At 48.3% G+C, this 25,657-nt stretch overlaps 1 protein-coding gene across 1 annotated transcript; it reads left to right on the forward strand.

Moving 5' to 3' along the window:
* GGCX (gamma-glutamyl carboxylase) lies at positions 1-25,505 on the forward strand. Its single transcript, XM_053401413.1, has 15 exons — positions 1-144; positions 2,116-2,316; positions 5,823-5,981; positions 6,134-6,299; positions 8,532-8,610; positions 9,738-9,844; positions 12,256-12,419; positions 12,943-13,220; positions 14,015-14,146; positions 17,167-17,318; positions 18,498-18,667; positions 18,936-19,066; positions 21,152-21,299; positions 22,197-22,392; positions 24,425-25,505. The coding sequence occupies exons 1-15, from the start codon at positions 117-119 to the stop codon at positions 24,585-24,587; spliced, it is 2,274 nt and encodes a 757-aa protein (XP_053257388.1). The 5' UTR covers positions 1-116; the 3' UTR covers positions 24,588-25,505.
* The last annotated feature ends 152 nt before the right edge of the window (positions 25,506-25,657 follow it).

Here is a 25,657-nt window from a genome sequence, read left to right on the forward strand (position 1 = left end):
GAAGTCCGGGCTGCGCGGCGCTGCCTGGCTTGCCCTCCTCTCTTGCGGGGGGCCTCCCTGGCCGGGACTCCGCCGAGCGGAAGGGCGCGCTCTCGCTCTCCCACCGCCACGTCGAGATGGGGCCGGGGCGCGTGCACGTTGCGGGTATGAGCGGGCAGGCGGGGGGGGGGCGAGGTTCAGGTTCAGGCCTCTCGGGGGGGTGCTGGGGAAGGGCCCCCTTCTTCTTCTTCTTCCTGCAAGCCCAGCCCCCAGGACTGGCACCGCGTCTCCCCATGGCAAACGCCCCGCGGTGGGGCGAGGAGGGCAGGCTCTGCAATCCCCTCTTTTAATTCCCCCCTGCCCAGGGCAACGCTGGCCTTTGAGAGTGAGAGACAACCCGGGACAGCCTTCAGCTTTTTTTCTGGGGGGGACGCAGGGGGACGCATACTCCTAAACATTTTGTGAATCTAAGTTTGGACTCATGGAGGAGCAGTGTTTCAATAGGAGCAGGAAAATGAGAGTACCTCTAAACATTTTTTTAATGAAAAAAAGCACTGGCCTTAAGAGAGTTGTGTTTCACTGGTCGCTGCTCTGCCCTTTTAGCCATAGCTGCCAACTTTTATATTTGAAAATAAGGGATCAGCAGCCTCACCTGTCCTGGGGACAGTCTACGGGATATCTAACAATCCGGGATAGCAGTGGGAAGCAGCGGGGAAACAGTGCTGGAATAAGGGGATTTCCCGGGGGGAAAGGGAAGGTTGACAGCTATGCTTTTAGCTAGCAACCAGATATGCTTTATATTTTAAAGTAATGAGATCAACCATATATATCATTTAAGGTAAAGGTAAAGGGAGCCCTGACCATTAGGTCCAATTGTGACCGACTCTGGGGTTGCGGCGCTCATCTCGCTTTATTGGCCGAGGGAGCTGGCGTTTGTCCGCAGACAGCTTCCAGGTCATGTGGCCAGCATGACTAAGCCACTTCTGGCGAACCAGAGCAGCACACAGAAACACTGTTTACCTTCCCGCCAGAGTGGTACCTATTTATCTACTTGCACTTTGATGTGCTTTCGAGCTGCTAGGTTGGCAGGAGCAGGGACCGAGCAACGGGAGCTCACCCCGTCGCGGGGATTCGAACCGCCGACCTTCTGATCGGCAAGTCCGAGGCTCTGTGGTTTAACCCACAGCGCCATCTGCGTCCCATATATCTTTTAAAAGCTTAGAATAATAGAACTGTAGAGTTGGAAGGGACACCAGGGGTCATCTAGTCCAACCCCCTGCAATGCAGGAAGCACATCTCAAGAATCCCTGACAGATGACTATCCAAGCTCTGCTTAAAAACCTCCAAGGAAGAAGAGTCCACAACTTCCCAATGGAGTCCATTCCACTTCATTCACTTTTATGGGGTGGGGAGTAAAGGGTGCAATATAGTACAGTCTGGGGGGGCCTCAACATTCTACACTCCCCCCACCCCAGCCCAGCCTGCTCCTTCCTGCCTGGGCTCTGTCCCTTGGTCACACCAGAGTGTAAGGACAAGACTTGGCCAATATGTGCAACAAGGTGAAGTAGACAGCAGGATTTGGGGGGGGGGGTTATCAACAGCCAGTTTGAATTTGCTGTGTGTGCCTAGCAGTGTGCTGGTTTTCAAAATGCAGATTCTCCATTCCTTTGCCGTTGGCAACCTCTGGTCCTTTTAATTTGAGAGACACCAGAATTATACCAGCAGAGGCTACTTTTCCTCTTAGAAGGCAGTAGCTTCTTCTGTCCCCAAGTCACAGGAAAAGTAGCCTCTGCTGGTATAATTCTGGTGCCTCACAAATTAAAGAGACCTGAGACAAGCTGTCTAGGGCACCATCTGCATGAGAACATAGAGAGAGCCTGCTCCTGGGTCAGGGGGTTGCCTAAGGCCTCTCAGCACCCTTCACAAACGACAGCTCCTGGGAGCCTTGACTGCTTAAAGTGGTTTGATACGGCTTTGGTCAGTATTGTTCAGATTTGGGACCATCTCAGTCGTACTCAGCAGTTCTGGGATTGAACTCAGGGCTTTTGCATGCAAAGCTGATTCTCTGCCGCTGATCCATGACTCCTTTTCTCCCTCTGGGGTGCAGCTGCCATCCTTTTCATCTTATTTTTGCAGGCACTCAGCTGTCAGAGTCTCCTGCCAGCCAGAAGAGGCACAGCAACAAGAAGGAGGAGCCAGGGCCCTCGACCCCCTGCAGCTGGACCAAGCGCCTCCTGGGCTTTGAATGGGCCGATCTTTCCAGCTGGCACCATTTTGTCTGCTTACTTAACAGGCCGACTGACCCTGCGGCGCTGGGCATCTTCCGCTTTCTCTTTGGTGAGTCTTTTGCCTTAAGAGTGCTGGCCCTGGGAGGTCGGTGTGGACTGGAGAGTGCTTGTAGGCCCCTCAGAGTATTGAGATGCTGGATATCTGTAAGGATAAATCCTTTTGGCATAGGTGTAGTTTAGGAAAGATTCCAGGATGTCAACTGCTTTCAGAAAGATGCTGGTCTGTGACCACAGCAGCAGCTTTCCACAACCTGGTGCTTTTGGGGTGTTTTTGGATTACAACTCCCCTTAGCGAGTGGAGCACAGACTGCACATTTGCTATCAGGATGGATTTAAGGTGCTCAGTTTGGTGTATCAAGACCTTGGTATCCAGCCTGCTACTTGAAGGAGCACTTTGCCCCATTGCTTGCCTTAAGGTGGAGAGGCAGTGCTGATAGTGCCATATCTGCAATATAGCAGGGCCTACTTGGTTACAGCTCCCAGGATATGGAATGCCCTCTCCTTGGAGATTTCCTTTCTGATGCATTCAACACTAGCCTAAAATAATAAGAAGAAGAACAGCGACAGCAGCAACATCTGGAGGCCACTAGGTTGCAAAAAGCTGATTTACAGTGTTCCAACAATTTCATACTGTATCCGCAAAGCTCCATCCCTCCCATGTGTGTCTAGGCTTGAGTCCCAGTTGACGCCTGAGGTTCTGCTCCGTGTTACCTTCAGCAGTAAAGCTCAAGAAACAGGGTCTTTGGGGTCATGGTGCCACACATGTGGCATTCCTGTCCCAGTTGCTGCCTGTCTCTAGGAGCAAGGGAAACATCTCATCTGGATCTTCAGAAAAGCTGCTGGAAACCCCTGTTGTTGGCAATCATCATTTTCTTTTACAGAAGTAGGAAAGCAATTATAACACTAACAGTACAACATGATAAAATAATAATAATAATAATAATAATAATAATAATAATAATAATAATAATAATAGTATGGCAGGTTGAGAGGAGTTCCCTACCAGGACAGACTTTGCTCGTGTGCTCAAGACATCAATTCTATAAGACATATTTTGCTGCACTGTGTGAAATACAAGCAAGCCAGGGCTGAACTGATACTACCCTTGCTGGTACCTTTCCCGTGAAAATCAGAGGCTCACTATGTCAGGTTCCTATTGGAAGACCGGACAAATGCTAGAACATTAGCAGTGGTGAAGTTTTTATCGGTGGTTACAAGAACCAATGATCCCTATCTTTAAGTCTGAACAAAATGCTTGTTTAACCTGGAGGTAGGTTGTCTGAATTGTGCATTGCTTTGTAACGATTTGTTGGGTCTCTAGAATGTAATAAAGATTGATTGATTGATTGATTGATAATAATAATAATAATAAACATTACAGTGAAAGTACAATTGCTTGAGAGAGCACTGCAGAACTAGGAGGAGAACATGATGCAGAGGACACTTGGCATCTTACACAATCTTATTTGTGAACTAAGGGCCTCCAAAGGTTGAGGTGTGAGTCAGGAGAGTGGACTTGACTATCTGCCTGACTAGCAAACACCAGAAGTGGCCACCAGATACTGTCAAACCCCAATCCCATTGGAGCTGGGATTGTTTCTTTGTGGGCCTTTCCTTTCCTTTTTGCTGTCATAGAAATTTATGTTGTTTCATTCTCTGGTACCCTCTTGTCACAAGCCCTGCTGTTGGTCCTTTGAGGCTGAACATGGAGCATGAAATACAGGTACAAAGCCTGGGGTGGGGAGGACAGGTGAGCAGGACAGGTACAGAGTGTGTCACTTTCTTGCTGTTGTCAGGAATTGATGCTGAATTGACCCAGGCTGAAGACTCCACATATTCAGCCTCTGCAACAGCTGCAGGAAATCTTGGAAGAAAGGGCACTTTCCTTTCCAAGGGATGCTTTTGAGCACCTTGCCGCGAGTGCAGGAAACTCATCTGAGCTTGCCTTGGGCTGGCAGGCATAAGACAGCGCTCCCTGCTAGTCCACTCCGTGTTGCTTGGTCTTCCTGATGCATCTGAAGTTTGCCACAGTTGAAGCCAGGAAACTTGGCTAGATTTATTTGATCCACCAATGCTGATGTTGTGCTATATGCTCTTAACCTCAATGCATCATTTGATGTCCACTGCTTTCTTTGGAGCCTTTAAACTTGTGAGGATCTTCAGTGCACCCTGTATTGAGATGTAAATGCAACAACTACCAGACTTTTAGAAGACATCTGAAGGCGGCCCTGTTTAGGGAGGCTTTCAATGTTTGATGTAGTACAGTATTTTAATATATTTTTTTGGAAGCCGCCCAGAGTGGCTGGGAAGCCCAGCCAGATGGGCAGGGTATAAATAATGAATTATTATTATTATTATTATTATTATTATTATTATTATTATTAATATTAGGCCTAGAAAGGGTGGTGGGTAGAGTTAAGAGAGAGCATGGCCATGTTGAGACCAGGAATGGGTGTCAAGAGCCCAAATTAGGTGGCTTTCCTCCTCTCCTCCCTCATGCTGTGTTTGTGACCTTTCGGGAGATGCTGAGTGCAGGATTCATAACTGCTTTTTCTCTGCATGTGATGGCCGCTGCTGCCCTCCTTTCATACACTCTCTGCCATATCTCTTGCAGAAGGAAAGTCTGTTCCTACACACCTCCTTCTTTACAAAGCTGCCCACAGGGCCTCTTTGCCAAACAAAATAGATGGGCTGGTTTTCCTGAGAGCTGTAGGGGAAATAATGTCATGGCGGTTGCAATCCAGTTCAGTCACAGGATGTGGAGGAATGCGCTGCTTTTTTAAGCTGTGGTGTTTCCCTCCTGTACTGGAGCCAGCTGGTTTTGGTGGCAGCTGCAGAGATGCCACATCCGTAGCTGGCAGCAGCTTCTGGCTTCTCATTTTGGGCCTCTTTCTTATCAGCAGTGATAGGAGACTTTGGACTTGGCTAGGAGAGATCAGGGTGTGATCCCATCGTGGGCTGCACTGGGTGGTTTGTCCTAAAAACCAACAAGATGTGTGTGTGTGTGTGTGTGTGTGTGTTTGTGTGTGTGTACGTGTGTGTGTACGTGTACAGAATGACTGACCTTTCCTTTGAATCACTGCTGCTTTCAATGAAAAAAAAATTCTACTCTGTGTTTTGAAACTCTCTCTGAGCCCCCTTCACTCTTCATTTGTGGCGCACATCTGACAGTTCCACCTGACCCTCAGCATTTTCTGGAGTGGACTGCAGTAGCACATAATGTACCAATGTGGTGTACTGGTTAGAGTGTTGGACTAGGGTAAGGTAAATGTAAAAGACCCCTGGATGGTTAAGTCCAGTCAAAGGCAACTATGGGGTGCGGCGCCCATCTTGCTTTTCAGGCCGAGGGAGCCAGAGTTTGTCCACAGACAGCTTTCCGGGTCATGTGGCCATCATAACTAAACCACTACTGGCGCACGGAGGACCGTGACGGAGGCCAGAGTGCACTGAAACGCTGTAAGAGCCAAGGGTTCAGATCCTCACTGCATGCCTGTTTCCTTCCAGTGTTTGACCCCATTCCACCCCACATCATTCTTCTCTCTGGCCCTTGCCTAGGTTTGTTGATGGCCTTGGACATTCCCCAGGAGCGAGGCTTGAGCCAGCTGGACCACAAATACCTGGATGGACTGAAGGTGTGCCGCTTCCCCCTCTTCAACTTCCTGGAGCCCCTTCCACTGGACTGGATGTACCTTGTCTACACAGTGATGCTGCTGGGTGAGGACACTGAGAGAAGGCCAGGGAGGTAGGGTGGACCAGCCCTGCAGTGTTGGCTCCGCCTTGTTTCCTGGGCTTTGGGGCCTTGTTGGGTTGAGTCCGGCTGCAGAAGGTGCTCTGGGGACCTGACCTTGCCTCCTTTGCTGCAACAGGTGCTTTGGGGATCATGCTGGGCTGCTTCTACCGCCTCAGCTGCCTGCTCTTCGTGGTGCCTTACTGGTATGTCTTCCTCCTGGACAAAACAACATGGAACAACCACTCCTACCTCTATGGACTCCTGGGCTTCCAGCTCTTGTTCATGAACGCAAACCGCTACTGGTAAGGGGTACCCCTTTGCTTTGCTTTCACCCAACAACCCTGATGTCAGGTTTTGCAGTGCCTCCTCTTTGCTCACAACATGCTTATGCCAAGTAAACACCTTTCCCGGCATTTCAATTACACAATTTCAGCTGGACATTTGAACAGCTTGTGTCAGGAGTCAGGAGCAGGTCAGCAATGAAAAAACACCAGTGTCAGTGAAGTTAGATCTTTATTCCAGGAAACCAAAACAGTGCAGTGATCACAGCAACTCTTCCCAGTAGGTCTTGCTACATTTGTGGCCGTTGTGAGACTGTGGGGCCTTCCCAGTGCCTCTCTAAGGCCCCTCTTCCCACAGTTCCTTCCCCAGCAGCCTAAGGCTCCTTTGTCTTGTCTCTCTTTGCTCCACCCTCTTCATTTCTCTCTGTGTTCTGGGAGACCAGCGGGGAGGAGAGCTGGTCGCAGCAGGAGGGGGAGCTTCCCTGGCTTCTTCAGCAGCCTGCCTCCACTTCTGCCTATTGACCCCTATCTGCTTCTGCTTCTGCCACAGCCTCTTCCTGCTCACTAAACCCTGTTACGTCTTCAGCTTCCAACACATCCTCCTCCCAGTCTGCTCCCTCTTCTCCCTTCTGACCACTTGTCATCACTCCACCACAAGTCCCTGGGCTCTGAGCCCTGTTCCCTTGGGGGTTTCCCAGCTAGTGCCTTCCACCCCCCCACCCCTGCCTCCATCCAGTCCAAGACACTTACAGGCTCTGGCATGAGGTCCCTAGGAATTCTCCAGCAGCTGAAGGAGGAACATGAGCAGGCATCTTACTCACTTTATCTCATAAAATTTATATGCCACTTGATTGGAGAAAGAAACCTCAAAGCGGTTTACAAAAAAGAATAAAACAGTGAAATAATTGGTAAAAATAGTTAAAAGCAGCTACTCACAACATTTTAAAAAATAATTAAAATAAATAATAAGCTGAAAACCAGATTAAAACACCAGTCAACGTTCTACATACAGTATCTGAGCAGGCTTGCCAAACAAAAATTGTGGAAAGTTCACAATGAAATGCGCCTGCCTCATGTCAACAGGCAGGGAGTTCCAAAGTGTGGGTGCTGCCACACTCACAAACTACAGTGGTACCTCGGGTTACAGACGCTTCAGGTTACAGACCCAGAAATAGTACCTTGGGTTAAGAACTTTGCTTCAGGATGAGAACAGAAATCGTGCTCCGGCGGCAGCAGGAGGCCCCATTAGCTAAAGTGGTGCTTCAGGTTAAGAACAGTTTCAGGTTAAGAACGGACCTCCAGAACAAATTAAGTTCTTAACCCGAGGTACCACTGTAAATGCAAGTCATTGATATTTAACTCATAAATCTTGTGCATGTTGACACCAGCAGATGTTGGTCTTGCATTGCAAGGCATTGGCCACATTTCACATGAAACCACAGTTGAAAATTAACTACGGTTTAATGTGCACAAGTAACCTGCTGGTGCGCACTGTTCAAGGGCATCTCCTTTGCTGCTTCCCAGCTCCTGCCTTTGCCTTAGGAGAAGCAAAGCCTGTGCCTTGGCTTAGTGTTAGGTGAAAACTTGACCTTATTTCTCTCTGTACAAACCATATGTAGTAATCCAGTAGCAACCCTTGGCTACCACTCATGGCTTCCTTGGAGGGCAACAAACTACAAATCTGGATTCATAGGTCATAGCCTGGAATGTGCACCTTCACTGCGCTTAGTTTGCCCATGAACAGCTCCAGACTGTGGCAAAGACAGATTCCAGGTGCCGGCTTTCTGAATGCGTCAGGGTGCTCATTAGCTTCTTCTGACACCCCCACCCCCCCTTGTTGCCACTGGAGAAGTGACTGTGGCTTCTGGGTTTCAGAAAGATTTTGTGGACCTCTTGCAAGATCTTGCCAGAAACAGAGTGCTGCAGCTGTGTGACCCTAGCAAGCAAGGCTTCAGCGGAGGTGTGGGGTGGGGGAGGCAGTGGTGGGAGAGGCGGCAGCAGGTGATGAAATTGGATGGGCCACCCCTGACAGCACCACCTTTTTAAAAAGTCTTGTGTTGCAGTGGGCTGAAAATGATATTTCAGAATTCTTAAGTGCCATCACTCAGGAGGAGGCCTTAGGCATCCAGAACGCCTCTGGTACTGGCTGAGCTGATTTGGCCCCCCCCCCACCTTTGTCTCGATTTAAAATGGTCTGTGGGTAGCTTCTCAGTCCCACTGGAGGCCTCTTGGCAATGCATCTCTTTCCTTTAGGTCTATTGATGGCCTCTGGAATCCACAGAAGAGAAACGCGCATGTTCCGTTGTGGAACTACACGCTGCTGCGCACACAGGTAAAGCACTGCTGTTATTTCCCCCTAGCTCCCACCCCAGTATGCAGACTCCTCTCAGTGTCTGCACTGATGTGTCCTCTGGAAACTGTTGTAAACAATAATCTGCCCTTTTTCCCTTATGGGGTATTCAAGAGCCCATACAGAGTCCTTACGTAGGTTCCCTATTGGTAGGAGAAAATAACAGAGGCCAATCAGAGAATATTGAGAAGCAAAGCAGCTAGTAAGCCTGATCTTTATTGATCTGTTGCAACAGGGTCCTCACTCACCACACGCAGGAGGGAGGAGGAACCCAGAACCCAGGTGTGCCTGCCCTTATATAGACATTTTAAATTCCCTGCCCTGGAGCTCAAGACCACCCCTCCATACATCACAGAAGGGGTGTACCCTAAGACCACCCCCCAGATACTTCATACCTACATCACAGAAAAGGTGGTCTACAGCAGAAATCTGAGTGGGTTGTTTATCTCATCTGACAGGTCACTTGATTGGATTGCCTGGGGAGCCTGGCCAGTCTTTTGTAATGATAAATACTTAGTTCCTGGGCCAGGTCACAGGCTCACACCCTATTCATATCTTAAATGTGCCCTTCAGACAGGATTTGTGAGGAAAGTGACAATGGGGAGGTTTCCCACTTTGACCTTGCAGAGAAATCATTTGCTCAAAATGAATCAAAATGAATCAAAATGGTTCCAGGTTGGTCTTCCTGTGCTGATCTATGTACATGCTTGGTTGGTACACTTATGAACATTTAACATATATCTAAGACCTCAAAATTCCTATCACAAAACAAAGCAGCCTCTGTGTAGATGGATGAGCCAGGACTCCCCACCCCCACAGAAGCAGCATGGGCTCAGCATTGACACTGGCGGGCTGTGACTTTCCAGGTTTGCAGGCCAGAGTCTTTCCCAACCTTACCTGGGGATGCCAGGAATTGAACCTGGGATCTTTTGCATGCAAAGTGTGCGCTCTGCTGCTGAGCAAGAGCTCAACCCCTTCATTGGGGGATATGTAGCAGGGTCCTTTCCTCACCCCGAAGGTAGTTTGGAGATGGGCAACCCCTTTGCTCCTACCTGATGTCTTGTGCTTCAGAATCTAACTCACAGATTCTTGGCCTTGTTCCCGAGCAGATCTTCATTGTGTACTTCATTGCGGGCATCAAGAAACTGGATGCGGATTGGGTCGAAGGCTACTCCATGAGCTCCCTTGCTCACCACTGGCTTTTCAGCCCCTTCAGGTGAGGAGGAAAGGGAGGGAGGGAGGCGGAAGCAGTGAAGGAGAAGAAAGGTCAAGGAGTCACACAGGTGGAAGGTTCCAGCCACTCCCTTCTGCATCCTAGATTTGGGAGGGTGGAATTCCCATGAAGGGTCTGGCTTCAGCTAGGGATAATACTTGCTAGTTTTCAATTACAATCCAATAATACAGTGGTACCTCAGGTTACATACGCTTCAGGTTACAGACTCCGCTAACCCAGAAATAGTGCTTCAGGTTAAGAACTTTGCTTCAGAATGAGAACACAAATCGTGCTCCAGCGGCGCGGCGGCAGCGGGAGGCCCCATTAGCTAAAATGGTGCTTCAGGTTAAGAACAGTTTCAGGTTAAGAACGGACCTACAGAATAAATTGAAGTTCTTAACCCGAGGTACCATTGTAACTGCATTATAACAATACCAATTTATAATACAATTATTAATACCAATTGCTCAAATACCAAATTATATAATTTAGATAAAGTGGCCCCCTGTGTGCTAGATTTGATGAATTGATTATTTGCTTTATTTCTGCGTTCCAAAATATTATTAATTTCCAGTCATAATGTTAATCCCTTATACAACAACTGCAATATTAAAAAGTTATATTCGTGTTGGCACATTAAATGATTTATAAAGCTACAAGTGAGGAAATCGTATTATATTCTTGTTCTTCCTGTGTGTGGCAGTTATTCTGTCTGTGGTGTTTCTTCCTGTCCTTGTAAGATGTTATATCTTTGTTTACCCCGGTTGTTGCTGTTATCCATCATGCCTTGGAAGGAACTGATATCCCATTGTTCCAGAAATTTCGCCATTGCGCTGTCTTGTGCTTCATTGTTTTACAACTTTAGCAACAGCTGCAAAAGTCACTCTGTCCCAATAAATAACCTGTTTTCACCATTTTCCCTCTCAGTCTGGGAAAAAGAGCGGTCTGTCGAATTGCACATGACTCAGTAAAGAACCTTATCAGTTCCTTGGCAGTTCACAGACTCCTTTCATCCTTCCTTCCAACTGAAGATATATGATATATACTTCCAATTAAATTAAATTCCAAGTCCTCTTAGCATTATTCAGTTCACTCTGCAAATAATAAAGGATAGGGAAGAGTCAGTTCTACGTTTCTATCATTAAGCCTTTCCAAAATAGAGTTTCCCTCCCTTTCTCCTTTTTTTACACACACAGTTCCATTTTTATTCCATATTTTATTTCAATTTTATTTATATTTATTTATATTTATTTATATTTTATTCCATATTTATAATCTAATTCTTTCATCCTCGCTTGTACAAATATAATTTGAACTAACATTCAGAGGAGAGTTGCCGAATCATAAATGTAGAGAATAAAACTTTAAACAAACCATAGGCTCCACTCTCTGCCCACCATCTTTTTCACCAAATGAAGTCTTATCTTCAGTTTTGTTCTGCATTTTGGGATCTCATCTCTTCTAGCACGCGCCTGTACTTTAGTCCAATTAAGCTCCAACTAACAGGAGAACCTCTGCTTCTTAATGGCCGCATTGGAGGGTTTCCGGTGGGCGAAATGTTTTTGCACTCAGCTCCTCCCTGTCCCCCGCATTCCATGCCAGAGCGAGAGCCAGGTACCGAGATGAACTACAAGTGAAGCCCCTTCCCCCTGTCCCTGGGGGGAATTTGCAAGGATAATTACCCTCAATCATCCTTGTTTTTCCTTCTCTCACTGTCCTGGAGTCTGGCTCCATTAAGGCAGAGCAGAACCAGAAGCCCCTGTTCGGTCCACATTTTTAAGTGAGCTGACCTCCAAACACTTTGATGGATTGGAATGTGATTATCCTTTGGACATGACCAAATTTTGTGATACAGTTCCTGGCGCAAAAATGTACACACACACACACACACATATATATATTAATTTGCAGATTTAAAACTAAAATAAGTTTAGAAATGCATTTGTGATAAAATGCATATTTAAGTTTACAGTATGATTTTGTCTTACATGGGGGTTCAATTCCAAAGGTTCTGCATTTACATGAAAACTGCATATACCCAAACCCTTGTAACTGCCCTGCGGCTAGTGAGTGAGGGTGGGGGGAGGGAGGGAGAGAGTCCCCAGTCCTCCCAGAGCCCTCACGACAAGTGGGCCTTGCACACACAACAAGCAAGGCAGAGATCTCTTTTCATGCCAGGTAACCCAAGCAGACATGGGATGAAAAGAGCTTGGTTGAAATCGTGTGAGTTAAATGCATGGAAGATTTGATCATACTGTATATTTAAACAAATATCTGCATGGGCTTTTTTTTAAAAAAGAAGAGACTTGTGAATAAACACATAGAAACTGACATTGCTGTGCATCCCTTGTCCTGAGCATAGGCTATTCACCTCCATCCACCACTTCTCAGTTATGCTGTGTCTTCTGTCTCAGGTTGGTGCTTTCAGAGGAGTTGACCAGCCTGCTGGTAGTGCATGGTGGAGGCCTCATGCTGGACTTGACCGCTGGCTACCTCTTGTTTTTTGACGCCACCCGACCCATTGCTCTTGTCTTTGTCTCCTACTTTCACTGCATGAACTCCCAGCTCTTCAGCATTGGTAAGTTCTCCAGAAGTCCAAACAACTCTCTTCTTCGCAAGAGGGTCAGGAGCCCTTAACTCCTGCCTTGTTTGGCTTTGGCCGTTAACCACGCTCCTGCTCGCCTGTGGTGAGTAAGAATCCCTTCTAGGTAACCAGGCAAACAAGTTTTTTTGGCTGTTTGGGAAAAAATGTGGGCGGTTCCTCACATCACCCCCCCCTTTCATAGTATTAACAGGCTGCAAATTGCTAACATAGGTTCATGCAGAGAAAAAAAAATCCCCAATTATTTTTTTGGGGGGGGGGGAGAGATTGTAGCTTTTGCAGACACTTGCAAGCCTATGTTAATGACATTTGGGGTAGTTTGTGTGACAAACTTGGTAATAAAACTTCCTCCTCGTCTTTGTTTTCGCAAGGTGGTGGGTGGGAGATGGCAATTGTACCTAACCTTAGCATTGGGCTGGTATTGCAAACATCTCCTTCTCTGGCCTCCCTTTTCCAATCCACAGAAGTCCAATTTCCTGGCTTTCTTTCTTGCCCACAGGTATGTTCTCCTACACCATGTTGGCCACCAGCCCACTCTTCTGCTACCCAGACTGGCCGCGCCACCTGATCATGAAGTTCCCAGCCTGCTTCCAAAGGCTCCTGCCCCTTTCAGAGGCTCCACAGCCCAGCCAGGAGTGTGTGTATGGAGGAGCAGGGCAGCAGAGGTTAGGCAGAGGAGCCCAGAAGCTGGGGTTGCGGCAGAAACTGGGGGCCATCTTCACAGTGTTGTATGTGCTGGAGCAGCTCTTCCTGCCCTACTCCCACTTCATCACCCAGGTGAGACAGGCCTGCTTGGCAGAAGCAGCCAACGTGGTGGTGCCTTCTGGATAGCGTTGTGTTAATCGTGTTAATTCACAAAGCCCTAAACAACATTAGTCAGACCCCACCTGGAGTCCTGGAACAATTTCTGGGCACCCCAGTTTAAGATGGATACTGACAAGCTGAAATGTGATCAAACTGAAATGGAGGGTGAATGAGGAGGTAACGGGTCTGGAAACCAATTCTTATGAGAAGACTGGAAGGTGATGAGATATCCATCTTGAAATATATAAAGGGCTGTCATGAGGAAGATGGAGCAAGTTTACTCCTGCTCTGGAGGGTATTGTGGGGTGTTTCTTAACTCTTGCAGATGTGCATATATATATGGGTCTTGGAGCAAAAGGTGCTGGATGTTGTCATTGGACAGATAAGATTTTCCTTGACGTGGGTCCTCTGGGAAGCAGAAGATGACAGATCTGGGCCAACAAAGTGGGAGGGACTGAGGAGGCCCACCTGAGCCAGTGCATTTCTTCCCATGGTGCATTTCTTTCCCAGCATTCCTGCAAGCTTGAGAGGTTCCCTGGTCCAGATCTACATTGAAATATATTGGTGCAGGATAGTAATAGCAGAATCTTAATCAGGATTGTGAGGTGAAATATCTGGTTGCTGGTAGCTTTTAGTCAGAAAATAGTAGTCCGAAGTGGCAGCTCAGTGCATTGTCCTTGACTGTCAGGCTGGGAGGGTGAAGGAAGAGGGAAAACAACACCCTTTCCGGGAAAAGTCACCAGATTTCCCCTCAACTCCTTGTGCAGGGCTATAACAACTGGACAAATGGACTCTATGGCTACTCGTGGGACATGATGGTCCACGCACGCTCCCACCAGCATGTGAAGATTACGTACCGTGATGGTCTCACTGGGGAGGTTGGCTACCTCAACCCTGGGGTCAGTTTCTCTTCCTTTTCATTTGCAAGGGGGCAGGGGCAGCTTTGGGCTACTTTACTTGGGCTGCTTCTCACATGGCAAACTGCAAATCAAATAATAGAATTGTAGAGTTGGAAGGGACACTGAGGATCATTTAGTCCTGCAAAGCAGGAATACACAGCTGCCCCCTACAGGGATTGGACGTAGGGATACATTGCATGTCAGGACAGAGGCGCCAGCTTGTGAGGTCGATAGGGGGTGGGCGGGCAACATTGCATGTGCGACATCCCAATGTTGGGAGGAGCTGGGGGCTGAGCCAAACGCACGACTTCAATGGCTGGCAGCTCCTCCTCCACCTCCTCTTGGCGCCACCACCAGCAGGTGGCAGCTTTGACCCTCCTGCCCCTCTGTGGAGGTGGAGGAGTCGGCCACTGGAGCTGTGCTGTTCTCAACTCCACACTTCACCTCCATGCGTTTAGAACATTGGGGGCCCCAGCCCCCACCCCCAAAATATGGGAAGGGGCAAAATAACTGAGCCCACAAGAGCTGGTGCCCCTGGTCGGTTACATGGTTGTATTCAGACCACTGTACCTGTGTCAATTTTAACTGCAGGAGTGTTTGCCAAGGCTGCCTGCTATGTATTTTGTAAAATAAGCCCATGTCGTGTGTGACAGATATGTAGGGAAGTGTTCATATGCTGTGTATTGCAAGTTGCTTTGAGTTAACTTTATGCAAAACAAGAAAAGGGGGAAACATGCAGGGCATATCCTGTGCCGTGGTGCAAAGCTCACTCCGCCCACCCCCACATTTCCCAGAGTTGTTGACCTTTTTTAAGGGAGGAAAGCGCTGCCGGCAGGGCTGGAGGAGGCGGGCAGCGGCTGGAGGGTGGGGAAGAGGCGGAGGATGGACGTGGCGGCTCCCGGCTCAGCTGGCCGCTTCGTGCCGCGGTGGCCACGGCAGATGGAAGCTCCAGGCATGGTGCGGCATGGCGGAGGCAGGCAAGGGCCACAAGCTGATGCTGGGGGGCACCACGTCCAGCCTCCGCCTTTTCCCTGGCACCCTCCAGAACTTGGCGCCCTGGCGTCCCGCGCCACTAGCCTCTATGGGAACATGACTAATTAGTGCAAGTAATAATCATAATTGGGAGGATCACTGCACGGCCCACCCACTTCAAAGTGGTTTCCTGAGGATCCCAGGAGATGGGAAACCTCCAAATGATACTTACAAATAATTACTTGTTGATGCTTGTGGGTTTTCTGCCATATTTATATATACACACACAAAAATACAAGCTGTTTCGTAGACCAAGATGCATCAATCTGGGATGCCTAACTTTCTTTTGGAATAAAACTCCAGCTTTTAGAGAAAATAATAATAATAATAATAATAATAATAATAATAATAATAATAATAATAATGCCACCCATCTGACTGGGTTGCCGCAGCCACTCTGGGTGTTTCATCAGCCTCAGCTCCGGGAAAACTAGAGTCATCTGAGCTTCATGCAATTGGAGTGGGTGCTTTGGAGCCAGACAGTCAATAGCCCTAGTTAACGCCACATTCCAGCGTGCCACCAGGGAATCGGCTGAGAGGCCATCAGAAAGGGATAATTCATCTCCTTTGGAAGCCATTTGGATCCATTAAGTGTCAGGGGCAGACCATTTGAATCGGGTTGCAGAGACGTCTAGTTGCACCAGGAAGTGATCTGACCATGGCACTTCTTTTGTTCCACTGAAACTTAATGTCAGATCAGCCACATCCACAGAGGTAAACACCAGATCTAAGGTGTGTTCATGGCTATGAATAGGGCTATATTCAGAGACAGCTCAGTGGAGGCCATGCTTTCCATGAAGTCCCAAGCAGCCCCTTGTCAGGCCATGTCAGCATGGATGTTAAAATCAACCAGGACCACCAAGCCAGGTGTCTCCAGGAGAACATCCAACATGACCTGAAGCAGTTTGGGCAGGGAATTCTTGGTGCAGCAGGGAGGTCAATACACCAAAAGGAATCCTGTACTGCCCCTATTGCCCAACTTCCAGAACATGCACTCAGAAAACTGTGTCTCCCTAATAGGACGCCTGGTGAAAACTAAAGACTTCCTAAAAATCATTGCACCCGCCTCCTTCCCCACCCACATGATATGGGTTGCTGTGTGTAAGAGAAACCTGGTGGATAAGCAGTAGCAAGAACAGGCTCATCTACCTTGTCCAAGCAAATCTCTGTTATAACATGCCAGGTCAATTCCTCCATCAAATCATGGATGGCAGCGGTCTTCTGAATCATTGACCTGGCATTGCAGTGTCTTGTGGGACACCTGTAGCCTTCTCGTCAGGCCAAGACCAGGAGGCAGGGATAGTCTTGAAACAACAACTAGACCTTCCTCTATAATGATGTAAGGTAAAGGTAAAGGTACCCCTGCCCGTACGGGCCAGTCTTGACAGACTCTAGGGTTGCGCACCCATCTCGCTTAAGAGGCCGGGGGCCAGCGCTGTCCACAGACACTTCCGGGTCACGTGGCCAGCGTGACAAGCTGCATCTGGCAAGCCAGCGCAGCACATGGAACGCCGTTTACCTTCCCGCTGGTAAGCGGTCCCTATTTATCTACTTGCACCCGGGGGTGCTTTCGAACTGCTAGGTTGGCAGGCGCTGGGACCGAGCGACGGGAACGCACTCTGCCGCGAGGATTCGAACCGCCGACCTTTCGATCGGCAAGTCCTAGGCGCTGAGGCTTTTACCCACAGCGCCACCCGCGTCCCTGCTATAATGATGTGGTCTGGTCCAAATTCAGCAGCTGGAACAAATAATACATCTAAAGTGCAGAGAGGTGAATTTGCATGAGCTGCATAATCTTTGGAATCTTCACTTTCTAGTTGTAGAACTGTTGGGATTTTGGGTACCGATTGCTAGACCTTGCTGCTCTTAAGACCTCTCATGGCAGCAAGTCTGTCCTCCTGCCCTCCCATTCTCCTCTTCCCTGCACCCCCCCCCCCAGCCTGCCACCCTTCCTGTGTCCCAGCTGAGACTTGCATGTGTTAGGGCAGGTCTTCACCCAGAGTCGACGCTGGAGGGACCACGCAGACATGGTGAAGCAGTATGCCACCTGTCTCAGTCAGCTGCTGCACAACTATAACATTTCGGAGCCGGAGATCTACTTTGATATTTGGGTCTCGATCAACGATCGCTTCCAGCAGAGGTGAGTGGGCTATTCCAGCAACAGAAATGCCCTTGAGATTGCTGCTTGCAATGACAGTAAAGCAAAATTGGGGAGCTTCCAGCCCACAGGCCCAATCAGGTTCCTCGGTCTTCCCCAACTGGCCAGCAGGCTGCTTTGGCCCGGCCATGCCAGCTGTGTGGCTGGTAAAAACATGGCTGTGCCAAAACCGGGGCTGCCAGGCACTTCCTGTCATCTAATCAATGGCACCTGCAACGCCCCCTGCACTGTACATCAGCTGATCACTGGAGCTTTCAAAGAGAGCCAGTGTGATGTAGTAGTTAAGAGCAGTAGACTCGTAATCTGGTGAAGCGGGTTCGTGTCTCCTCTCCTCCACCTGCAGCTGCTGGGTGACCTTGGGCTAGTCATGCTTCTCTGAAGTCTCTCAGCCCCACTCACCTCACAGAGTGTTTGTTGTAGGGGAGGAAGGGAAAGGAGAATGTTAGCCGCTTTGAGACTCCTTTGGGTAGCGATAAAGCGGGATATAAAATCCAAACTACTACTCTTCTTCTTCTTCTTCTTCTTCTTCTTCTTCTTCTTCTTCTTCTTCTTCTTCTTCTTCTTCTTCTTCTTCTTTGCCTGGATGGTTTGATTTTAAACCAGGTAAGGAGAAGCAGGTCACTTGATGTCATTGTGACATTGGGTGATCGGCAGGCGGACTGTCTCTTCACCTGTCATACTTGGCCCACGGGAGGTGGGGAGGGGGAATTCCCTACCCCTTCAGTAGGGAAATTATACAAGCTGCACTAACAATTCCAGTAAATTTGGAGTGCTATACAAGTGTTGAGGGATGGGGCAGTTGTTAGGGAGGGTGGGGGTGGAAGTTAGGATGTTGCTTCCCATCATGCAGTTCCTTCATAATGTCACTGACTTTGAGAAGACACTGGATAGAACGCTGAAGAACCGCCTGTCCTTAAATGAGTAAACCTCTCATAAACTCAAGCTGAGCCCATCCTGCAAAGCTTGGTGATGAGCCAAATCATTGTGACTCAAAAGATATTCTGCAATTGAGTGCATGGAAGGAATGACAGGCAAATTGGATCGGAGGAACACAGCCATGCAGGCAGAGCCCTCTTCCTTGCTAGTTATATTGACTTGACAATGGCCGGGGTCCTTCTGATTTGGGTATCTTCACTTTGCCCATGTCACCCCTCTCCTTAGACTCTTTGATCCACATGTGGACATTGTGAAGGCTGAGTGGTCCCCTTTCCAAAAGACGACATGGGTGAAGCCTCTGCTGGTTGACCTGTCACCCTGGCGGACAAAGCTACAGGAGATTGAGGACGCCCTGGACAACCAAACCGAGGTGGTCTTCATTGCAGACTTCCCAGGTACGTCTGTGCTGTTTGCCTTCTCCTGGAAACGGTATCTCTGTTTAAGCCAAGTCTACACAGTACTCTTTGGCATGTTGCCTTTTGCCTGTGTGAGCAAGTTGCCTGAGCCCCTTTTAACTGCCTGTGTAGGGAAGCCATTGCAAGAGACTGGTGAATCCTCACCTGGGGGTGATCTTGGGGTGTCAGAGCAGCCATGGTCTTGGGGCTTCTCCTAGGCGCTCTGTTGCATTCCAGCTGCTCATCTCCCAGTTGTCCCCCATGGCAGGCCTGCATCTGGAAAATTTTGTCAGTGAAGACCTTGGCAACACTAGCCTTCACTTGCTGAAAGGGGAAGTTGCAGTGGAGATTGTCAGCACGCAGAAGAACCACACGCTGCAGGAAGGAGACAGGATACAGGTGAGGGGGAAGAGAAGGCTGAGAGGCGATATGATAGCCACTTTCAAATATCTGAAGGGCTGTCCCATGGAAGATGGAGCAAGCTTGTTTTCTGCTGCTCCAGAAGGGCTTCAAGTTACCAGAAAGGATATTCCGACTAAACATTAGGAATGGCTTTCTGACTGTTTAACTGTGGAACAGAGTACCTGAGAAGGTGGTGGATGCTCCTTCCTTGGAGGTTTTTAAGCAGAGGTTGGAGGACCATGTGTCAGGGATTCTTTAGCTGTGATTCCTGCATTGCAGGGGGTTGGGCTAGATGGTCCCTGGAGTACCTTCCAACTTTACAATTCTATGGTTCTATGAGGACTGAGCTGAGCCTTCGCAATTGGAGAGCAGGGGAAGGGAAGCCTTTTCCAGCCGCGTCCAGGACCACCAGTGATCCTGATGCTCTGCGCCAAAGCACAACGGAAAGGCAATGGGCATCTAACCACCTCTCGCCCACCACACGCCCCCCGAGCCCACTGAAGTATTGGAACCTTCACCCCACGTGCAATACTTGCATGCACTGCTGAAAGGCCGAGGCTTCATGGTCAGGGACATGCTTTGCATGCAGCAGGTCAAAGGTCCAGTTCCCCACTATCATCTCAAACAGCAGTAGGGCTGGGAAAGACCTCTGCACTCCTGTGACCCAGGAGAGCCACTGCCAATCGGGGGAGCAGCACTGGCTCAGATGGACCACTGCTCTGTCATTTATACCACATTAAGGGCTTGTCCACACTTCCACTTGTCCTGTGCCTAGAAAGGATGGTTCTGAGTGGTTTTCTGCTTAACTGAATGCTTTCTGAACACTTTCCATGGGAAAAGCCTCTCTTGAGTGTTAAATCAGTCAATGACCACACTAAACTGCTGCTATATCATAAAAAAGCTGACTATCTCAACTTCAATATAGCCCATTCTCTCTTTTGAACTGAATACAGTGGTGCCTCGCAAGACGAAATTAATTCGTTCCGCGAGTTTTTTCGTCTAGCGAATTTTTCGTCTTGCGAAGCACGAAATCCCATAGAAATGCACTGAAATTCAATTAATGCGTTCCTATGGTCAAAAAAAGTCCAAACAAAGCCAAATTTGGTACAACAAGAGTTTATTAAGTGCTCTTTAAAGTCACACATACTGTAAAGAGCATTTCAAAGTTCAAACCCAGAAATTTTTTTAAAAAACAGCAGAGTGGCCCAATGGTCACAGAAAATCATAAAAATGCAGAAAAAAACACACAAGCTTCCAGATTCTTGCAAACCCCTCCCCAACTGTTCCCCCAGTCACCCAGCACACAGAAATTCAAACCCAGAATTTTTTTAAAAAAACAGCAGAGTGGCCCAATGGTCACAGAAAATCATAAAAATGCAGAAAAAAACACACAAGCTTCCAGATTCTTGCAAACCCCTCCCCAACACCAAGTCCTTGAATTCCAAACACCCCAACCCAAAATCCAAAAACCCCCAAAAAAGTTTTAAAAGTTTAACTTACCAAATGGCTGCAAAAGAAGTTTTGGAAAAGCTTAAAAAATCACCAAAGTCTTCAAAAACCTCAAAAAAGGCTACCACACCGCTTGCTATGAGTTGCTCCTCAAAGTCAAGTCACAACTGTACAGTATTAACGGTTTTAAGAAAAAGGAAACAAACTTGCAAGACGTTTTCGTCTTGCGAAGCAAGCCCATACGGAAATTCTTCTTGCGAAGCAGCTCGAAAAACGGAAAACCCTTTCGTCTAGCGAGTTTTTCGTCTTGCGAGGCATTCGTCTTGCGGGGCACCACTGTATGGCCCCTTTTGTGCCTTGTGACAACCCAGAATCACAAATACAAACAAACCATGACCAAAGGAAATAGTTTTGAAAGTAGTAGGAGCAGAAAAACAAAGCAAGAAAGGTGTTTTGCTCTAGGCTCTCGCCTGGTCAGTCATAAATAAGCAGTCAACATGCTTGGAGAAACCTGCTCCAGCCCTCCTCTGCCTCATAGCACTCCCCCCCAGTAATGGGGAATACTGCTCAAGCTAAATGAGATCAGGGGGCCGTGTTGATATTCCAACTTTGCTCTCTTCCTCTTGGACACAGCTGCCGCCAGGGAAATACCACAAAGTCTTCACAGTGTCCCAGGAACCGTCCTGTTACATGTACATGTATGTCAACACCACAGAGGCAGCTCTTGAGCAGAACTTCACTCGGCTGCAGGAGTTGCGAGAGAAGGTGCAGAATGGGACAGGTAAGGCTGAGCAGTGGTTGGTGGGGCAAATGAACTGGGGGCCTCAGAAGGTCTCCCGGCTGCACCGCCGGCTCCAGGGCACCAGCCTCTGCTGACACAGTCCTCCTCTATTTCACGCCTGCTGCTGGGACAGGCCAAGGACTGGCCTTGGGGCTCCTCAGTCCCAAGTAGAAAGTTCAAGGTGCCTTCAGGTGCTTTCAGAAGAAATCATGAAAACACCTGCCGGTTTCTTCCATCCAGTCCAGCATCCTGTTCTCACAGGGCACAGCCAGATGTCTGAAGCAGAATTCCACAAGCAGGGCGGGAGTGTAGTAGCCCTCTCTCACCTGCTCCCAAACTGCCTCTGAGGTGAAACATAGACATTGTGGCTAATAGCCATTGCAAGCCTTGCGCTCCATCAATTTCTCTAATCCTCTTGTAAAGTTGGTGGACATCACTGCCTCTGGTGGGAGTGAGTTCCATTGTTTGACTCTGTGCTGGGTGAAGAACTCCTTTAATCTGTCCTGAGTCTTCCCACATTCAGCTTCACTGAATAACCCTGAGTTTTAGTATGATAGGAGAGGTCTCCCTGTCCACTTTCTCCACACCAGAGATAATTTGATACAACCTGCCATGTCTGTCTCTCTCTCATCTCCCCTCCCTGCCAAGTCCCAATTTTTTCTAAACAAAAAAGTCCCAAACACTGCAGTTTTTCTTTGAAGAGGAATTGCTCCACCCCTTGATCATTTTGCTTTCCTTTTTCTGAAAGAATGTCCTTTTTTGAGGTCCAGCACCTGAAACCATATAGAGAGTATCCCAAGTGCAGTCGCACCATAGGTTTACACAATAGCATTATTTCATTTTCAAGCGACTCTCAGACTTCTGATACTAAATCCTGATATTGCCCCCCACCCCCAGAAACGCAGCCCCTCCCTCCAGAGCTACAGCCCATCTTGGACAGCTCCATCGAAAACGTGACGCAGGTGGACCCTGTCGTCGAGGCCTTTCTTCGCCGTCAGTGGCGCATGGAGGAGCTGCAGAAGCGCCGCAATGCCACACTGGCCGAGCGCTTCCACCGTTTCATCACCAAGAAGTACTTCGTCTTCCGCAGGAGGTGAGAAAAGCCTTCTCTTTCCGCACAACGTCTGCCCTCCCTGCCATTTCTTGCTGGCTTAACCTAGTCCACTTTCTGGCTTTGGCAGCTGGGTGATGCTGTGGGCCCCCTGTAGTCTGGCTGCCAGGGTGACTGTGTCCATTTGTTTACTTCATGTTTTTGATAGCCTGCCTTTCTTCCAAAATGGGATTCAAGGTAGTCTCCAACATTTAAAAATATTGTTAAAAAAAGAAAGTAATAAAAGCAAACTAGTTAAAACCAAAAGTTAAAATACATCAGAACACATTTAGAGCCAGCAGTTAAAATATACGGTGGACACTCGGGTTGCGAACGTGAGCCGTGCAGGATGCACGTTCACAACCCGCAGCGGTGCGTCTGCGCACACGTGGGTTGTGATTCAACACTTCTGCGCAAAGTGCAATTTAGCGCTTCTGCGCATGCGTGACCGCCGAAACCTGGAAGTAACCTGTTCCAGTACTTTCGGGTTTCAGTGGTCCGCAACCCAAAAAAACGCAACCTGAAGCATCTGTAACTCAAGGTATGACTGTAGTCTGCCCTGACAGCAGCCGGTGATCCGCATTGTCTGCACCTTGGTTTTTAAAAAAGGCCTCTCTAAACAGGGAGCTAGCCTCTCCTGGGAGGAAATTCCATGGTCTGGGAGCAGCCACAGAAAAGGCTCTCTCTCGTGTCACCTCCCAGCTGTGCCTCTCCTGTTGATGGGACTAAGAGAAGGTGAGCTCACCCAGGCAGGTTCATATAGAGAGATAGGATATTTTGAGTAATTTGGTCCCAAGTCATATAGGGCATAACCAGCACTTTGAATTGTGATTGGAAATGGACTGGTAACTGGCAAAATTGTTTTAACAAGGGAGCAGCGTTCAAAGGGTCCTTTGTTTTTTTGGCGGTTCCTCTTCACAGTGCCGGTTTGTCTTAATGTTTTAGAAAAGGCCCTTCCCTAGGCACACAGTCTATGGTGGTGAAAATGCACAACTTAGTCTAGGGCTGGGGAACTAAATCCTGACCTCCCCTGCAGGCCAACTTCAGTCTGTGGGTGGGGCTGCCCACCTGTCAGTCACCAAATGTGATGGCAGCAGGAGAACAACCTCAAGGGGGCTCTGCTCTCTCGGCGCCCGTCACCTGGCCTGCACTGAGAGCAGTCTCACTGGCCGAACCAAATGGGGAATGCTCTAGGGCAGAGCTTTCCAAACTTTTCAGGATGGTGACCCACTTTTTAGACATGCATCACTTTGCGACACGGTAGTTCAGTTTTAGTAGGAAACCGGAGGCTAAACTAAGAGCATTCACTCGACACACCTGCACATTGCAGCTAACATGTCATGGCACACAGTTTGGAAAACTCTGCCCAGTGTCATACACTGATATTATAAAACAAAACAGCAACAACAAAACCCTCAAATCAGTTTACAAAACGGATAAAACAATAATTATAATTACCAGCAAAAATTAATAAAAATTTAAGACTTTCAAAATGTTAAAATAATCATATATTAAAAGTATATTAAAACACACATCACCTTTCTAAACTTCTGCATAGGCTTGTCTAAACAAAAATGTAGTTAGCAGGCGCTGAAAAGAGTACAGTGAAGATGCCTGCCTGGGATCAATAGGCAGGGAGTTCCAGAGTGCAAGTGTTAGAATATTGAGTTCTAACCATTGTGGAAAGGGTCTTCTGTGGCATTGATCTAAGCGGTTGACTGGGCATATAACAGGGTGAGACAATCTCACAGGTAAACTTGTTCCTAGTTCTGAAGGGCTTTATATACTAATAGTAACACCCTGAACTTTGGCAACTAATGTAGATATTTGAGCAGAGGTCTTATATGCTGACAGGGTCTCATTCCTATCAGCAACCATGCTGCAGCATTCTGCACTAACAACCGCTTCTGGATTAAGCGCAAGGGAAGCCCCACATAGAGAGCATTGCAGTAGCCTGCTCTTGAAGAAACCATATGTGGTGCATGCGGACATTAAACTGATGAGGTGAGTTCTTTCTGTTTCTCTGCCTTCTCAGCCTCCTGATGACCTGGATTTCTCTGCGGAACTTGTTGTTGGGCCGCCCACCCCTGGAGCAGCTGGCGCAGGAGGTGGCCTATGCCAACATGCAACACGAGGAGGTCCGGACACCCAGCAGTCCAGACACGGTGCCAAAACAGCCAGGGCGTTCTGAACTCTGAGCAGCCGCTGTCGCTACCTCAGCTGCCGGCAGCAGCAGGGAGGCTCTCGCAATGGGGCCAAAGGATGGGAAGTTGGGGGAACACTCTGAGCATGCAAAAGAGCCACTTGCTGGACTGCGTGGCTTGCCCTCTCTCCCTTTTCTGGACTTCTGCTCTTCAGCCAAGGCTCTTGTACTGGCTTGCTGAGACCCGTTGCCTTCTGCCCACCTCCACTGGCCTCTGCCGTCTGGAGACTGGTGTATTAAGGGGCAGTGCCCCACCAGTGCCCTCCTCCTCAGTCTCACTGTTGCCTGTTGTAGATTCAGCATGGAGGAAGATGATGGGGACAAAACCAGCATTAGTGACAGAGATTTTCACCATCCTTTTAAAAACACCCAGAGGTAGCCGCTGTCTTGGTCCAGAAGAGAAAAAACTCCCGTATCCACAAACTGGGCAGTGCATTTGCAGGACCAATGAAAATGCTGCAAAAGAGTGAGCAGGTTTTTGAGGTTTCTAGAGCTGTTCATGAACCTGAATGTTAAGCCAAACTGTGAATGTTGGGAGTTTTCCCAGCATTACTACCTGAGATGATTTTTCACCTAATGTTGGTTGAAGTTGAAGGGGGGGGGGTTTGCCAGGCAGTGGGTTGGCTGGGCCTGATGGGAGATGTAGTCCAAAATATCTGGAAGGGTATTAGGTTGGGGTGGCTGCTCTACAACTTGAGCTCTGGACACACAGAGTTCCAATTTCACACAATTGGAAAGGAACTGGAAACCTTCACTGCCGTCTGGGTATCTATTACAGATGGGCTTACAGTAGGAGTCCTCAGGTTTGTCTAAGAGCCTTATAATTAAGTCTAGAAAAGAGAAGGTTGTGGCGAGCTCCAGTGTGACCAAGACAAAAAGTGTTCAATTTCTATTAAAAAGTACATTTTATCAACACGTGTGTGTCATTGATTGTCTTCACTGTGAGAGCTCTTCACTCACCCTCTTGAGGGGTATTTTGACAGGGCTATAGGCAAAATTTTCCCAGTAGTGATGTATGGAAGTGAGAGCTGGACCATAAAGAAGGCTGATCGCCGAAGAATTGAT

Source organism: Podarcis raffonei, chromosome 8, assembly GCF_027172205.1.
Source record: "Podarcis raffonei isolate rPodRaf1 chromosome 8, rPodRaf1.pri, whole genome shotgun sequence".
Classification (NCBI taxonomy): domain Eukaryota; kingdom Metazoa; phylum Chordata; class Lepidosauria; order Squamata; family Lacertidae; genus Podarcis; species Podarcis raffonei.